Source organism: Rattus rattus, chromosome 8, assembly GCF_011064425.1.
Source record: "Rattus rattus isolate New Zealand chromosome 8, Rrattus_CSIRO_v1, whole genome shotgun sequence".
NCBI classification, from domain to species: Eukaryota; Metazoa; Chordata; class Mammalia; order Rodentia; family Muridae; genus Rattus; species Rattus rattus.
In genome coordinates, this window is record NC_046161.1 from 39,525,633 (window position 1) to 39,543,722 (window position 18,090).

The 18,090-nt window shown below is 46.5% G+C and overlaps 1 protein-coding gene across 1 annotated transcript; it reads right to left on the minus strand.

Annotated features, from left to right (window-relative positions):
• Positions 1–664: 664 nt before the first annotated feature.
• Positions 665–11,759, minus strand: Cd3e (CD3e molecule). The gene is made up of 8 exons (XM_032909845.1): positions 11,696–11,759; positions 11,475–11,576; positions 9,208–9,225; positions 6,320–6,334; positions 3,736–3,951; positions 2,597–2,764; positions 2,025–2,071; positions 665–1,283 (listed from the first exon to the last, which is right to left on the minus strand). Exons 2-8 carry the CDS (start codon positions 11,521–11,523, stop codon positions 1,227–1,229), a joined length of 570 nt encoding a protein of 189 aa, XP_032765736.1. The 5' UTR covers positions 11,524–11,576; positions 11,696–11,759; the 3' UTR covers positions 665–1,226.
• Between the last annotated feature and the right edge of the window lie 6,331 nt (positions 11,760–18,090).

An 18,090-nucleotide genomic window follows, 5' to 3' on the forward strand; every position in this document is an offset into this window, starting at 1 on the left:
AAGTCCAAGGCTGAGTGTGGACCATGCTAGGCACAGAAGTCAATGTCACATAACGAATAACCCTGAAGTCAGCAGGCATGTGTCTGAGGGCAGAAAGGTGGAAAAGAGAGTCTGCTGGCTTGAGCTGGCCTAGGAGAGCTTGCCTGGGCTCTGGATTCCTCTCTCCTGCAAGCAGAGTGCGTGGGAGACCAAGAACCACATTCTCTCATCGCTAGCCTCCAGTATGTGGTCCCTGGCTGCCACCACACCTCTCTCATCCTAACTCCCAGCACAGCCCACATCCTGTTGCATAACCACCACCGCCTGGGGCTTGGGCAGCTGCCTCCAGGGCAGGAGGGAACTGCACAGTGAGGGTTTTCTCCACTTCCCTGGGCTCTGCTCATCAGCGTTTCCTGAGTCGATGGGAGCCAGCATCTCAGCCCCAACTCCCTCCTCACCCTCCTGTCTCTGCCTTTCAGGTGCCCTGGGTGTCTCATTCATTTTATGGACCAACCACTCCATCAGGGACCCATCCACCACTCTCCGCACCGTTGGTGATGTGATGTATGTGGAGGGCTTGTTAGTGTCCACCTCCTCTAACAAGCACAACACTGAATTTCTGGGCAGGGTCTGAACTTAGGACACAGGCTGCTTTGAAGGATCTTCAGAAGAAAAGAGACATATCTTTTCCAACCAACATACTTTATTGCTTTTGCATTAGCAGAGAAGAGCTTGGTATATTGATGGATATGAAGATGACTATCCAAGGACCTAAGGTGAAGCCTGGAAAGGGGCCTGTGGCAGGGGCTGGGTCAGGATCTATGAATGGGGCAGGACCTATGCCAATGATCACCAAATCCATCCCCAGAGAAGGGCGTAAAATACAGAGGTAGAAAAACAGAAAGCTATAGGAAAGTGCTGGCTATGAGGGCCCATTAGGAGAGGGAAGGGATTGAAGGCAGAGATGACATTGGTGAAGAAGGGGGGAGCTGGCAGGGAATGGCAGCAGGGCAACTGAGAAAAGTATCCCCACAAGGTGGCTGGCTGACAATCTGACCAGTCATGATATTTCAAAGGATATTGAGTCAGCAATGTCCCAGTACTGGCTTCTAGCAAAGGAAGTGGGAGAGGAAGGTTCTAGGATGCGTGTTCACCAGGAGGCTGAAGAATAAGGCTGTGGACTCTGCCGCTTGTCCAGAGAACAAGGAATAGCATGGGTCCACAGAAGGCAGTGTCCCTCCTATCTGTCAGACTGCTCTCTGATTCAGGCCAGAATACAGGTCCCGTTGGCCTTTGCGGATGGGCTGAAGATGGAAGGGGAAAGGTGGTTAGGACGGTGGGAGGAAGGAGATATGAAGGAATGAAAAGGAGTTGGAGCATTGGCTGCAGCCCGAGGTGAGACCTCTGAGCTTGAGTCAGGAGGAGCCTGAGCTTCCCTAACTCAGCCATGGAGGCTGCAAACACTGACTTTTTCGAGGGTCACTGGAGTTACTGAAATCCTTAAATACCCCATTCCTGGTGCTCTAAATTTTGTTCAGTTCATCCAGTGTGATAGAGAGAATCTCCAATGACTTCTGGTACACAGTCACATGGAGGGAAGCCCTGGTGCCAGGCATTAACTTATCAATTGCCAAGTCAAAGGGCAGCCTGGTGGGAGAGGGGCCGTGGTGCCTGGCTGCATGCTTGTGTATGCACTTTCGTCGACTGTCCTAGGGCATGCTAGTGGAACACCATTCTTTTCTTATCTCTCTGGTTAACATTTGCAAATGTGGTATTCTCCATGGCTGAATCTCAGCCAAACAAGAGAAAGAGACATGTCTCCTTTCCTCTAGTTCCCTGCCTCTACATGGTTGTGGGAGCCAAACAGCCTTTGAGATAGTCCTGTTATAACATGAAGAAGGCAGAGAAGGCATGCACATGGGTAGCCTGTCCAGGGAGCTCAGGCAAGCAGCTTGAAGCGACTGGCAGATAAGAAGGACAGTTCCTGCTGGTGTCTCTAGGAGGAGCCCCCTCCAACTCCCCCCACCCCCTTCATATCTGGTTACCTCATAGTCTGGGTTGGGAACAGGTGGCGGCCGCTCCTTGTTTTGCCCTGCAGAGGACAGAGAGTACTATTTCCATGCTGAACACCAGTCTTGCAGTGAAGATGGCTGCTAGGAGATCCAACCCAAGGGAGGGCAATCCTCTCTGTTCTTTCTTCTAATCTCCTTTTCCCATCCAGCTACCCTTCCTTTGCTTTCCTTCACCCCATCCCTAAGGCCTCCCATGCCTCCTCCTCAAGTGTGACTCCTCCATTCTCTCTGCAGTGGGGAGGGAGAGGAAGAGGAAGAGGTAGGAGCTAAAAATCTTGAGATCTCTCTGCCCATAGCTTGGGGGATTGAATCTGTTTACTGCAGCATACTCCAGGCATCTGAGGAAGCCCACTGGATTGGCTGGTCAGTGTTGGTCATCAGAGTTTTTTAGGGTGGAAGGAGAGGAATGATTTTGAATGGGGGACCCTTGATAGGGATCTTGGTATTCCCAAGAATGTGCTAAAGAAGCGGTTTGGAATCTGCTGTAGGCTTGGTGCCCATCCTGGCCCAGGCAAAATGTCTCCTGACCCAGCCCTGGGCTTTACCTCTGGGCCTGCCACCAGTACCAGTTCCTCGGGTCACAGGCTTGGCCTTGGCCTTCCTTTTCTTGCTCCAGTAATAAACGACCATCAGCAAGCCCAGAGTGATGCAGATGTCAACAACGATGATTATGGATACTGCTGTCAGGTCCACCTCCATGCAGTTCTCGCACACTGCAGGGCACAGGGGTGGGGGAGGGAGAGAAATGACCCAAGAAGGATAATACCATGATATGGGAGAAGAGAAAGAAACAAAGGAAGACAAGTCTTCCTTAGACACCTGCATGCTGGCCAGCACCAGAGTTTTCCCTGCAGTGGTGTCCCATGAGAATGACAATAAGAAGCAATGTGGGTGATTATGGTCACAGGCTCTGGTGTCTCAGCTCCATCACTCACTAGTTGTGGGGAGTTTTCAGTCCATAAAGCCTCTGTTTTCACATCAACAAAATGGGAATAAAAATGTGCTCAATATGGCTGATGTGGGGATGGCAGGAAAGGATCCCATCATGTGGGCCGTGGGGGTGGATCTCAGAGGCTTGCCCAGTGTCCCCAGGCCCTTGGATAGCTGAGGCATGTGTAAGGGTTACAGACATAGTACTTAGGCTGGAGGTGGTGGCACACGCCTTTAACCCCAGCATGCTGGAGGCAGATCTTTGAGAGTTTGAGGCTAGCCTGGTCTACAGAGTGAGTTTCAGGATATCCAGGACTGTTAAAAAAAAAAAAACCCAACCCAACCAACAAACACCAAACACCAAAGCAAAGCCTCAAACCAAAGACAAGTACAGTACCTAACAGATGGAGCGCTCATTGTCTATTGTGGTGCCTGGGTTTGGGACTTTTAGGTAGTGGCCCTGAGTCTCTCCGGATGTCCTTGTAATAGAATGGGTCTCTGAATAAGGGATCCCATCAACTCATGATTCTGGGTAAGTTACAAGGCAGGTGACCCACGCCTTCATCTGTGAGAAATTGCTGTTCTACACCTGGTACCAATGGGAGTTACCATGACAACTCCAGGCCACACCGTGCAATCTATTTTTCAGAAAATACTGAAATGTGTGGCCCCAGGGAGCCTGGGGTGGAGCGCAGGAGGAGCTGTGAGGTGATGGGGTTCTTGAGAAAGCTGTTTTGGGAGGAGCCCGAGTTACCTCTGGCTTTCAGGTACAGGTACATGTCTTTCTTTGAGCTTTCTGTGTAGCAGACATAGTAACCACTGTCCTTGGCTTCCGAGAAATCCTTTAGCACCAGGTGTTTCTCATTCTTATCAGGCAGGACTTTGTCATTTTTCTCCCACTTTAAGTTGCCTTCAATCTCTAGAGGGCACGTCAGCTCTACACTGGTTCCTGAGATGGAGACTTCATACTCTGGGGAAAGAAGAAAAGGGAGGAGGTGGGAGGGGAAAAGTCCAGGGAAATTTCACAAGTGTCAAATTAGTGCTTCAAGAAGCAACGGGATACAGGAAATCACTTATCACTGGGCAGCGTCAAGGTTTGCTTGGTGGAGAGATGTGTACTGACTGACTAGAGAAGTTGGGAAAGGGAATGTGTGAAAAGATGAGGGGCAGAGAACCTTCTGGAAGTTGGCTTTAGCATATAGGCAGTAGATAGGGACTTGGGAAGGGAGGCTGAAACTAAAGAAAACCCCACGAGAGTCCTTATTTGAAATCTTTCTAAAGTAGTTGTTGGCAATGAAACAAGAAGATCTTGGTTCTTGGGGCTGATCTCTCTCAATCCGTTTCCTCCACGCCACCCATCAGTCTCTATCTTCTGACGGGGTGTAAATAAAGCATTGTAAACTCACGTTTCTGTGCTCCATCATCTGTAACTGAAAAAAAAAAAGTAAGAAAAGAACTCTGGTTTACACTTCAATTTGAGGTAAGTGTTTTCTTTTCTTTCTTTCTCTTTTTTAATCAATTTTTATTTATATGAGTACACTGTCCCTGTCTTCAGACACACCAGAAGAGGGCATCGAATCCTATTACAGATGGTTGTGAGCCACCATGTGGTTGCTGGGATTTGAACTCAGGACCTCTGGAAGAGCAGTCAGTGCTCTTAACCGCTGAGCCATCTCTCCAGCCCAACATTGTCTAGTCAGATTAGATACCAACCCATCAAGAACTATAAGTCCCAGAGGAGAGGCCTGGATTTACCCCAAGATAGGCTCATGTATAATCCAGAGACTTCAAATTCAAAATGCAGGAGCATGTGCTCAGAAGCCATAACTGTGGAAACTAGATTCATAAGACAGAAAACTCGAGGACAGTTCTCCTACTTCAGTCAGAACCATCTTCCAGAGAGCTGTCACAGGGTCTCAGAAACAAAGACCTCTGTGAATGTGAATCACTGGCTCTCAGGTCTAATACATTTTTCATAATTTTCATCTGTTTTGAGACAAGGTCTCATGGGGTCAAGGCTGGTCTCAAATTTGTTATGAAGCTGAGAATGAACTTCAACTTCTGATCCTCCTGCTTCTAACTCCTGAGCGCTGGGATTCTGGGTGCATACCACCATGCCCAGTTCACGTGGTGCTGAGGATTGAACCCAGGGCTTTGTGCATGCCAGGCAAGCGTTCTGCTGGCTGAGCCACATCCTCAAAAGAGAAAGGCTCTTTCTCTTCTGTAAAGAACGACTTGACATTGCACTGTCTCTGAGTAGAGTGGGTTCTCCATTGTTCGGTTGGTGGGAGGAGCCAGAGCTGTGGGCAACAGAAATCCATTCATACAAACCACATTCCCTATTAACAGACATTGTTTTTGAGGTGGGCTGGTGGTCCTTCTAGGAGAGTTATGGCTGAATCCTGGACACTACTGGGATATGCGGGAGCCCTGACATGACAGAATCTGAGCTGGAGGAGAGAAAATGGTGCTGGGTGGCTCAGACACAGAATGCTCGTTCCTGCCTTAGTCTCTTAAGTGCCATGTATGTACTACGGCTCCCGGCTTCAAGTCTCCTCATCAGGAGGTAAAATGACGGCCTCAGAGGTGTTGGAGAGATTCGAAGGGACCCTGAAGGTGAAAGTGGATTCCCACAGCAGACACTCATGTGAAGGGCTGCTTTCGTGCCTCTCTTTCTTCCCGAGGTCCTGCTACCATGGAGAGCAGTGAAGAGCTCCCACTCAGCCACTCAACAGTCACGTGGCTGGGCCTTCACACACACAGATCCTGCTCTACCAGCCACCAGCTGGGAGCTGGGTACAATGAAATAGAGGGCAACTTTGACTTAATTTTTATCAATGATGTTTCCTAGAAAGCGTATGTGAATCAAAAATCATAAATAAGACAAAGTAATAAAGTAAATACATATTACGTTTAAGAGGTTTGTTTGAAAGGACGTTTAAAAAAAAAAGCTTACAACCCTATTGGTCCAAATTCAACGTCAGAGTGTTGGTTTGCACATGCTCATGCAAGAACAGGATATCCATGCTTAGAAATATCACATGCTGTGAAAAGTTTGTACACATCCCTTTTTACAAACATCCCTGGCATTAAGTTATTTACCCCTCATTGATTGGACTGTTATTTCTAAGCCTCTCCTCCCTTATTTAAGGCAATAGTTAAAACATATATGCTCAAGAAATGTTAACACTCATTCTTCTGTCCAAGTACTAGCCAGGTTTGACTGTGCTCAGCTTCTTTTTTTTTTTTTTTTCTTTTCTTTTTTTCGGAGCTGGGGACCGAACCCAGGGCCTTGCGCTGGCTAGGCAAGCGCTCTACCACTGAGCTAAATCCCCAACCCCTGTGCTCAGCTTCTAAGGTATACATCTCTCCAAACCCGCTCTCTCCTTGACACAGAGGCGTCACTATGTGGCTTTGAACTTGCTCTGTAGACTAGGCTGGCCTCCAACTCACAGTGCTGAGGTTAAACACCGAGGTTAAAGTGTATGCACCACCACACTCACTTAATCTCCTTTACAAGAGATTTAAAAGAAATTTTATGTGTATGTTTACTTGTTGGTATGCACAGAAATGTGTGCGTGCTCATAGAGCCCCAAAGGGGATGAAAATGGGTACTGAGAACTGAACTTTGGTCCTCTGAAAGAGTAGCAAGTGGTCTTAATGGCTGAGCCATCTCTCCACATACCCACCCCCAGGTTTATTCTCTATAAGCAGCAAATTTCTATAGTATTACTAAATTCCATCTACTGACTGCTATGGTGCTGCGTGAGAGTCTTGGATCAATCATTAAGCCCTCACCACAGGGGTGTACGTTGACTCCATTTCCCACACAATGATCGGATAGCACAGATGTAAGAAAGTTATCCATGATCACCCAACAGATAGGAAACTGAGTCAGGATTCAAACATGGCAGTCAAGCCTCAGGGGTGAAATTTTCTCCTCAGGCATCCTTCCACCCCAAAGTATAAGTGAAACCTTTAAAACTCAAGAACCACCTCCCCCTGGTAGCTTGGCTGTGCTCTGCAGAGTTTGTTATTATTATTATTATTTTTTTTGTATTTTAGTTTTTCCTTCTGCACCTACCCGTTGTGTGTAGCACTGCATAGCATCAAATATTTATGTCTCTTACAAGACAGTTGGTTTCTTGAGGACAAAGAACTAACAAAATATTAATATTCTGCTCATTTGCTCACTCAAACACTTCATAGAGCCTTGCCGGGAACCAAGGGCAGGCAAATGAAATGCTGTCTTGGCTTTCAAGGAACTTAGGGTTCATACAGAAACAAGCAGAGGGTGTGACCCCTACCTGGCTGTGTGCCTTTCCCCAACAGCATGCTCAGGGAAGCACACAAGCATACAGCTCTAAGCAGACATGGAAGCTAGCAACACAACCAGAACCGTCTCAGACAGATGATCCCAGCCTCCCTCTCTTAGCTGTGGTCCCCATTGTGGTGGTCCCTATAGTTTATTCTACATCTGAGAGGGGCCCATATAGAGCAAATCTTCTTACCAGGGTCCTCGATATCTGGAAAGGAAGCAATACAAAGCCGTTAGTAATATTCTTGTTGGTGACTAAGACCCCTCCTGTTTCCATAGGCTAGGACCCTCCCTTCAATCTTAAGAGCCCCCCACATCTTGAAGTTCCTTTGACTGCATATGACAAGCTGTTTGCAGCCTTAATTCTACATTCTATATCTGTCGGCCATGCACAAAATGGCTGTCATGGACACCGGGTATACAGTGAAGGAGAAGGAGCCTGTCACAGTTGCTGCTTTTGAACACAATGTTACTTCTCTGTTTGGAGGTGCTGACTGGACAGTGAGGCTCCTAGTTTTAGGATGGCCTTGATTCTATTTCCCTGCCTGAGAAAAAAAAGTTCAGGCTAGTGACATGTAGAAATCCACATTTAGACTATGGGTGCACGTGATTATGAATGTGCACCCAAATAAATGCCACCCAAAAGCTTAACCAAGGTCAACCTATGCGTGCATTCTGGCCAATCTCACATCCTCTACCAACCTCACATCAAACAGGAAAAGCAGAAGACCACTGATACTTTTTTTTTTTTTTTTTTTTTTGAGACAGAGTGCTTCTGTGTAACAAGCCCTGGCTGTCCTGGACTCACTTTGTAGACCAGGCTGGCTTTGAACTCACAGAGATCTGCCTGCTTCTGCCCTCCCAAGTGCTGTGATGAGAGGCATGAGCCACCACATCTGACACTTTTAACTTTTTGTTTCTATGTGTATGTCAGTGTTCCTGTGAGTGCATGCGTGTGCTGTGAACACATGCATGCGTGCGTGTGCATGAGTGAGTGTGTGAAGAGGTGGATGTTAGGTGTCTTCTGCAATAGATCTCCATCTTATTGCTTTTGGAACAAGGTCTCTAGCTGAACCTGGACTTTGAGGACTAGACTATACTGGCTGCAATGAAGCCCCAGGGATCTTTCTATCTCTGCATTCCCAGTGCTTGGATTGTGCCTGACTGACTCTTGTCGGGCAAACATTTTCCAGCTGAGTCACTTTCCCGAATCTACTTTGAACTTTTAAACAACTTTAAATCATTTGGACACATTGTTTTCCGCAGTCTCTTGGTTCTCTAACCTGGGATACAGCTATGTGGCAAAGGAGGAGAAAAATCTTTCACTGCTGTCTGTGGAATGTCTAAGGGAAGCCTTGACAAAACTACTCTCCAAATGCAGTCAGTTCTGAGGAACGCATTAAGTGATTTGGTCATTGAACAAGTGTCTTAAGTGATTTGGTCATTGAACAAATGTCATGGCACACATGCACACAAACCTACATAGCAGAGGTCACTGCTCAACTCAACTATATGGTGTACTGTGTTGTGCCCACAGTTCACCTATACCATACAGTGTAGACTGTTGTGGCCACCGTTTACCTACACTATAGAGTATAGACTGTGGTGTCCACCGTTCACCTAGACTGTAGAGGGAAGAGTGTTGTGTCCAGCCTACAAAGCTCTGCAGCATGTCATTCTACTGCATGGACAATCACAACACAAATGGTAAGTGTCTGTGTATGGACACACAAAACAGATACAGTGAAATACCCAGTGATGAGCGCCTTCCAGCTCCCTGTCATTGCATGGGGTGGCTGCTGTATACATTGTCCACCAGTTACAGATCGGAGCACTGTTATTTAGTGTGACGGCTAAATCAAGAGTCCTGGCACGACTTTCATAGCAAAGAAGGAAATTATATCTTACCTTCCTGGCAAGTGCCAACTGGAAAACAAGCAGGAGAAACATGAGTTAGTAAATGCTGGAAATGCCTGAAATTCCAAACAAGAAGAGTTGTGCTCCTGTCTGACCAGAACTGGCATCTCAAGTCCTTTCCTCCCACTGTCACATAACAGTACTTTCTATGCCACGGGGAAGACATTTACTGCAGGGGATCAGGCAGAGGCTCCCAGCCAATTCAGGAGGAAGCTGAACGAGGAAACGTCCTGCATTAAATGTGAATGCACGGCATTTAACACATAGAAGTTTAGAAAGCTGAGGCTCCTTTCCGGGTGGCTCAAGAAAGCAATGGAGCTCTGCCGCCGCCCCTCCATTTTGAAAACTGCTTTCTGCCTTCAGGCGGAAAACAAGCCCTTGGTGGGTGCAGGTGTTAGGATTTTTCTCATTCTGTCTTTGCTGGCCTGAGAGCTCAATTTTTCCGTTTGTTTTCTGCTTGAGACAGAGGTGGGGCTATTTGAAACTCATCAACTAGAGCTTGTGCATCCGGGCTCTGGGGGTCCCCTCACGTAACACTGACTTGGGTCTGTCACAGTGGCCAGCTCCCCCTGCACGGCCTGAGCACTCTGTTTATGAACAGTCTCCATAGAGGGTGAGGTGTTCTCCCATCCCCAGAGCAGACAGAGCGCATATCTACGATACTTGGGTCTTCGATATTCTCCTTACCTTCCTCCTCCCTCTTTATCCTTCCCTTTATTGTGTTTGTTTACATTTGTTTATTGTGTGTTTGTGTGCATGTGTGCTACGGGATTGGGAGGTCAGAGAGCAACCTGTAGGAACTGTTTCCCTCCTTTCACGTGTGGGGTCTGGGGAGGGAACGTAGGCTGTTGTTGTTAGCCTTGCCTTGATAGGTAGGAGGAACTTCAGCCACTGCACTATCCCATAGACTCTCCTCTTTTCTCTTTTATGTGTTTTCTTTCTTTCTTTCTTTCTTTCTTTCTTTCTTTCTTTCTTTCTTTCTTTCTTTCTTTCTTCCTTAATTTAAGGGAGAGTACAATTAATACCATAGACCTTTAAGAAAATGCCTGGCTGTTTCATAGTCTGCCCCTTGAGATTCAAAGTGTGTTCCTTGGACCGGTCACATTTAAATAATCCCAAAGCCTGTTAGAAAAAGGAGATGTTAAAGGAGGTGCTGGCGTGAGCTTAGAATCCCAGCATTCACCAGGCTAAGGCAGAAGGACACAGGGTTTTTAAGACCAGCCAACCTAGACTGTATCATGAGCCTCTGTCTCACAAACAGCCAGTCAACTCACCCGGGACCCCCAGTGAAGGTGTGTGCATAGCCAAGCTTGAGAAACCCAAGGTGAAGCAGGAAATGGAGGCACAAAGGCTGTGGTTCCGAGAGAGAGGAGCCTGGCTGTGGCAATACAGTATCTTCTAGGTCTTTGACATAAAACTCTCATGAGCCATTTGGCTTATGGAGTGCATGCAGCCCTCCTGAGCACAGGCTCTGTAGACAGACATCCCTGTTTTCCCAGACCAACTGCCGAAACTGCTGTTTAACAATGAATGATTGTTTAATCCTGCAGTGACAACTTCATCGTAAGACAGGGGCTGTACCACCTTTCTTCCATGGAAGAATTAAGAATCAAATTGATAAACCCTTGTTTCTTCATGCAGTGCATACACTTAGCATTGGTGCGTGTGTGTGCATGTGCGCGCATGTGTGTATGTGTGTGTGTGTGTGTGTGAGAGAGAGAGAGAGAGAGAGAGAGAGAGAGAGAGAGAGAGAGAGAGAGATTGCATGCGTGCCTGTGCGCTCTCAACTATCAATTATATCCCACCTTACTTCAGGAAAAGGACAAACTAGTTGAGATCTCTTGGTCACTTCCAAAAGACTAGAAATTACAGTGTTTGTCTCAAAGATACTAAGCTGGGACGAGCCTGAGTCTAACTATCCCGTCTCCCCCAAACCAAGAGAGGTGCTATCTCTGTTCATTTCTTGTTAGTTCTTAGCGTTGCTGAGTTTACAGACAGATGGGCTTATTATCCTCTTCTCTCAGTTCGTGAGATCAACCCAACTGATTTCCTTTGCCCGTCTCCTGAACTGTCTGTCTCCCCGCACCTGCGCCACATTTCTTTCTGGTCCCCAGCCCTCATCCCACCCCCACACCCCCAACGGCATCACCAACAGTTCCTTGAATCTTCTAGTCACTGAGACACCAGCTGCACCGGGCAAGACTGTGAGCATTGCAGTGGCCTGAGAAAGCACCACCCTTTCATTTCCCACTACTCACCTGCTAGGAGGCTGAGGCCCAGGATGCTCCAGAAAGCGTTCCACCGCATCCTCTTAGAATGCTCTCTCAACTAAGATGGCGGACACGGCTGGCTCATTACTTCTGAAAAGGAAACAGATGACGTTTTCAACATACTGGCTGCATGTGAAGACTCTGGACCACCGTTTGCCATAATATGAAGGGGGAGGGGGATGGGGAGCACTTTACAAGGAGAGTCTTACCATTTCTGAAGAAGGCACCAGAAGCAGGCAGGGAGGCAAGTGTCTGAACCCCACACAGGAAGTGTACACAGGGGACTCAGGGCCCGCCTGCTCCACGTCACTTGGAAATGTTCGAGGCAGAAGCCTCCGCCTTGGTTAACTGAGGAAATCCGGGCCTCACCGCTTTCCCATAAGGATGAACAGCCCGGGGATTGCTCTAGCAAGCCTCCAAGAATGCAGTGAAAAACACCTACCTACCCGTGCCCTGTGCAAAGAACCTCCACACTGAGGGCGCCTTCCTTATGCATAACCCCACCAGCCGAGGCCGGAAGACATTGAAACACTCAGGATCTGCCTTCTTTTATGATGCCCTTGGATTTGAGCAGCAGGATAGAGCCGTTTAATTAATAATCTTCGAGGGGCTTGGTTTGTCTTTCTTTCTTTCATTGCACATCACATGCAGGGAAGTTGCTGGACAGTGAGAGCGCCACACAGCTCCTATCAATGTCCTGACGCTATGCTAGGGGCTTTAGTCCTGCACCCGCTGGGGTAGCTTTTAGCATTAGTATTTAAAATCTAGCAAAAGTACATTCCAAGTTATAAGCAACCATCTTTTTCTTTGTAGAAAACATTTATTGACTTTGCTCTTTGATATTTTCATAGATGTGTAACACATTTTCTCATCATTATTTTCCCTTTCTCAACAAGTCTTCTTTTTTTATTAAAAACTTTTACATTATTTACTTACTTATTTATTATATGTGTGGGTATGTACATTCCACAGCACGTGTGGAAGTCAGAAGGCAACTTGAGGTATTCTCTCTAACATGTGAGTCTCAGGTTTCAATTCAGGTCTTTAAGTTTATAACCACAAACAGCTTTATCTGTTGAGGTATCTCTCCGGCTCTGTTTCTCTATATATCTATGAGTTTAATGAAGGTTATCTGTGTGACAGTGGATTTGGAACTATCTACTGGAGCCTGAAGAGCTCCTCAGAGGGTACAGGACTAAAGAAAATGACTGCTTTTCTTCCAGAATCTATCTACAACCTATTGCTCGGCAGAAAGGCTTCAGGCCCCAGAAGTCCCGCCCCAAAGCATGATTGACTGTTGATAGGTCCAGTTAGGTGTAGATCCACTGCTGGCAGCCACAGCTATTATAAAGTCACGCCTGCATGGGCTGTGCCCGGCCTAGAAGACTGTTTCACAGCCCTTCTCCCAGTTTCCTACTCTTACATTCTTTTTGCCCACCCATATCCCCAGATAAGGAATAGTATCAGACTCAGTACCCAGAGGGACCTCCCTCTTCTCAGAGGACAAGGGGAAGGAAGCCGGAAGGAAGCATGGGGGAGGGGCTATCTGACGGGGGAGGCTTGGAGGAGAGGGGGCTGCGATTGGGATATAAGTGAATACGTTAATTAATTAATGGAAAAAAATTTGAAATCTTTTCGTGTATGTATGGAGTTTGAGTGCTTGGACATGTATGTGGTGCTTGTGGAGGCCAGGGGTGGACACTAAGCTCTCTTTCTCGATCCCTTTCTACCTTAGTTTTGGTCGGGGTCCCCTTTCTGCCTTGTCTTTGAGTCAGGGTTCGCTTTCTGCCTTGTTTTTGAGTTAGGGTTGGCTCTCTGCTTTACTATCTCACTCTCCCCCCTTTTCCCAAGAGATTACCTTTTACCTGATCTCTGACAATTCCATACACGTATGCAATGTATCTTGATCGTATCCACCTCAATTTCTCCCTTTCACTCCACTCCCCTCAGACACCCTCAATACATTTCTCCCTCCTCCTTTTTTTTTTTTTCCGCCCCATGTAACCCTCTGAGCACCGCTGCCTGCTGGAATGCTGCTTGGTAACCAGAGCTGCAGTGAGCTCATGGGTATGGAGGCCATGCTGTCCAGAGACAGCACTTTGTGGCTCTTTCTGACCTCTCTTCCTCCATGTTCCCTGGGCCCTAGGGGGTTGAACTTAATGTTATGAGGCTCTCTGCCAAGTTCCTCTTTCCACCAGCATGACTCTTTGAGGTTTTTAGATGGGAAAAGTTTAATTATGGAAGTGATACTTCATTGCTTCTCAGACTCTTGGCTAACCTCAAGTGTGGGAGTGATACTCATGCAGATTAAAAACAACGCAGAGCTTAGGAGGGGTGGGTGTATAATAAGAACACCATACCCCACTCATCTCACCCCTATGCCTGCCTTTCCTCAGGGGCAGAACCACATTAACGGACTCCTTCCTTCCCTCTGGGCTTATCTTCACATCTCACAAAGTGCACTGACACCCTTTGAGTTCTCTGGGAAAGGAACCTGGAGGTGGAGAGCTCTGTGCAAGTGGCTCATGGGAATGCAGAACACCTGCAAAGGAGGGAGGGAAGCCAGGTGGCAGACAGAGAAAGTCAACCTCAGAGGTCTCTGCTAGGGCCTCGGAGTGCTGGCCGTGCTCACCGTGATGAGCACAGTGTTTTCCTGAATCACGGCAAAGGTCATGTTACCCAGTAGTTGGATGTAAGCAGTTCCTGGGAGGCGGTATGGACTTGGGTGAGGCAACGGGCTCTCCTGAGGGTGATACCTGGGGCCTGGCTGTTTGCCACTCTCAGCAATCCTATCAGCTGGGGTAGCAAGGGGTCCTGAAGGGGGTCCTAGATGTTGTCACACAGATCCGGTTCACAGATCCTCTCATCCTCAAGCAGTCCTTTCAGGATCTTGATCTATCCCTTTCTCTTAAAAAAAAAAAAAAAAGATTTGTTTTATGTGGAGTGTTTTGGCAGCATGCATTGTAAGTATATCGTGTGTGTGCAGGACCCAAGGAAGCCAGAGCAGGGCATCAGATCCTTGAAGATGGAGTTACAGACAGTTGTTAGTTGCCATGTGGGTGCTAGGAACTGAACTTGGGTTCTCTACATGAGCATCAAGTGACCTTAATCTCTGAGGCATCCCTCTAACCAGAAGTTTTCTTTTTCCCTTTTTAAGATTTAGTGATTTATTTTATGCATATGAATACATTGCCACTGTCTTCAGAAACACCAGAAGAGGGCATCGGATCCCATTACAGATGGTTGTGAGGCACCATGTGGTTGCTGGGAATTGAACTCAGGACCTCTGGAAGAGCAATCAGTGCTCTTAACCACTGAGCCATCTCTCCAACCCCCAGCAGACAGTATTTTTTTTTCTACTGGGGGTTCAGTATTAGCAGGACCCAGGGCTTCCCCTTCCACTGGTGCTCTTACTAGGATATTCATTGCTACCTATGAGGTCAGAGTCCAGGGTCAGTCCATGTATATAGTCTTTAGGTAGTGGCTTAGTCCCTGGAAGCTCTGGTTGCTTGGCATTGTTGTACATATGGGGTCTCGAGCCCCTTCAAGCTCTTCCAGTTCTTTCTCTGATTCCTTCACTGGGGGTCCTATTCTCAGTTCAGTGGTTTGCTGCTGGCATTCGCCTCTGTATTTGCTGTATTCTGGCTGTGTCTCTCAGGATCGATCTACATCCGGCTCCTGTCGGTCTGCACTTCTTTGCTTCACCAATCTTGTCTAATTGGGTGGCTGTATATATATGGGCCACATGTGGGGCAGGCTCTGAATGGGTGTTCCTTCAGTCTCTGTTTTAATCTTTGCCTCTCTTTTCCCTGCCAAGGGTATTCTTATTCCCCTTTTAAAGAAGGAGTGAAGCATTCACATTTTGATCATCCGTCTTGAGTTTCATTTGTTCTAGGCATCTAGGGTAATTCATGCATTTGGGCTAATAGCCACTTATCAATGAGTGCATACCATGTATGTCTTTCTGTGATTGGGTTAGCTCACTCAGGATGATATTTTCCAGTTCCAACCATTTGCCTACAAATTTCATAAACTCGTTGTTTTTGATAGCTGAGTAATATTCCATTGTGTAGATGTACCACATTTTCTGTATCCATTCCTCTGTTGAAGGGCATCTGGGTTCTTTCCAGCTTCTGGCTATTATAAATAAGGCTGCTATGAATATAGTGGAGCACGTGTCTTTTTTATATGTTGGGGCATCTTTTGGGTATATGCCCAAGAGAGGTATAGCTGGATCCTCAGGCAGTTTAATGTCCAATTTTCTGAGGAACCTCCAGACTGATTTCAGAATGGTTGTACCAGTCTGCAATCCCACCAACAATGGAGGAGTGTTCCTCTTTCTCCACATCCTCGCCAGCATTTGCTGTCACCTGAGTTTTTGATCTTAGCCATTCTCACTGGTGTGAGGTGAAATCTCAGGGTTGTTTTGATTTGCATTTCCCTGATGACTAAAGATGTTGAACATTTCTTTAGGTGTTTCTCAGCCATTCGGCATTCCTCAGCTGTGAATTCTTTGTTTAGCTCTGAACCCCATTTTTTAATAGGGTTATTTGTCTCCCTGCGGTCTAACTTTTTGAGTTCTTTGTATATTTTGGATATAAGGCCTCTATCTGTTGTAGGATTGGTAAAGATCTTTTCCCAATCTGTTGGTTGTCGTTTTGTCCTAACCACAGTGTCCTTTGCCTTACAGAAGCTCTGCAGTTTTATGAGATCCCATTTGTCGATTCTTGATCTTAGAGCATAAGCCATTGGTGTTTTGTTCAGGAAATTTTTTCCAGTGCCCATGTGTTCCAGATGCTTCCCTAGTTTTTCTTCTATTAGTTTGAGTGTGTCTGGTTTGATGTGGAGGTCCTTGATCCACTTGGACTTAAGCTTTGTACAGGGTGATAAGCATGGATCGATCTGCATTCTTCTACATGTTGACCTCCAGTTGAACCAGCACCATTTGCTGAAAATGCTATCTTTTTTCCATTGGATGGATTTGGCTCCTTTGTCAAAAATCAAGTGACCATAGGTGTGTGGGTTCATTTCTGGGTCTTCAATTCTGTTCCATTGGTCTATCTGTCTGTCTCTGTACCAATACCATGCAGTTTTTATCACTATTGCTCTGTAATACTGCTTGAGTTCAGGGATAGTGATTCCCCCTGAAGTCCTTTTATTGTTGAGGATAGTTTTAGCTATCCTGGGTTTTTTGTTATTCCAGATGAATTTGCAAATTCAGACAGTATTTTTAACTGGTGAGCCATCTCTCCAGTACACCAGAAGTTTTCTTTAAAATATTTTGTCTTTGAAAAATTTGAACATGAATAAAATGTGTACATTTTATCCACCTATATTGTCTCCCCCAATTTTCCCTGGGGCCCACCAACATGCTTAGGGCTTTATGTCCTCTTAAATAATAATAATAATAATAATAATTATTATTATTATTATTATTATAGTAATTATTATTATCCTCTGAGTCCAATAAATCTTAATCATGTGTGCACGAGTGTGGAAATGAGTGAGTGCAGGGTCATCTACTGGGGAAGGTCAACCTACAGGCAGGCACCCCCAAAGAGAAGTGCTTCATCCTCTCTTAGTGGTCATTAATGGTCAATAGCTCCTTAGTTAGGAGTGGGGTCCTGGGCGCTGGAGAGATGACTCAGTGGTTAAGAGCGCTAACTACTCTTCCAGAGGTTCTGAGTTCAATTTCCAGAAACTACATGGGATCCATGTGATGGGATCCAATGCTCCTTTCTGGTGTATCCAAGGACAGTACACACATACATAAAATTAAAAAATTAAAAAGAAAAAGGAGCAGGGTTTCTGGAATCCCGTGGCTTGATCCTGTGCAGCTCTTATGCAGGTAACCATAGCTACATTGAGTGGATGTACCACTCACGCCCTTCCAGAAGACAGTGTTTCACAGCTTCCCTTCCCACCCTCAGGCTCTCATGTTCCTGCTGCCTACTCTTCTGCAGAGCTCCCTGAGCCCAAGATGGGGGTTTGGAGGTGAGGAGCAGAGCTTCGCTTCTTTTCTTTTCAATAATTTATTTATGTATATGAGTACACTGTCTCTGTCTTCAGACACCAGAAGAAAGCATCAGATCCCAATTCAGATGGTCGTGAGCCACCCTGTGGTTGCTGGGATTTGAACTCAGGACCTCTGGAAGAGCAGTCAGTGCTCTTAATCGCTGAGCAACCCATCTCTCCAGCCCAATGGATCTTTTCTTAAGCCATCAGGCTAGCAGCTCTAGAGTGATGTGGCATATGATAGGACCTGGGGGGCCCAAGCTCACCTGTTCATTAACATACCTTTTGTGGTGAAGTGTATCTGGCCATGATGCTCTGTAGGTCACAATGCTCATGGATCGGATAGGATAGGAATTCTTACATGGTACGACTAGATGAGACACTGTATGCACAAAAGACAATCCCTTAACCAGGGTGTGCCAAATAAATTATTTTACCAAATGAGTCCATCTGATTGTGGCGACTGACACTTTCAGCGCTTGGGGGTCTGGGGCAGGAGTGCCCTAAGTCTGAAGTGAGTCTGAGGTATGTAGTAAGTTATATGGCAGCCTGGCATATAGAGTAAGACCCTGTCTCAAACCAATGGTAA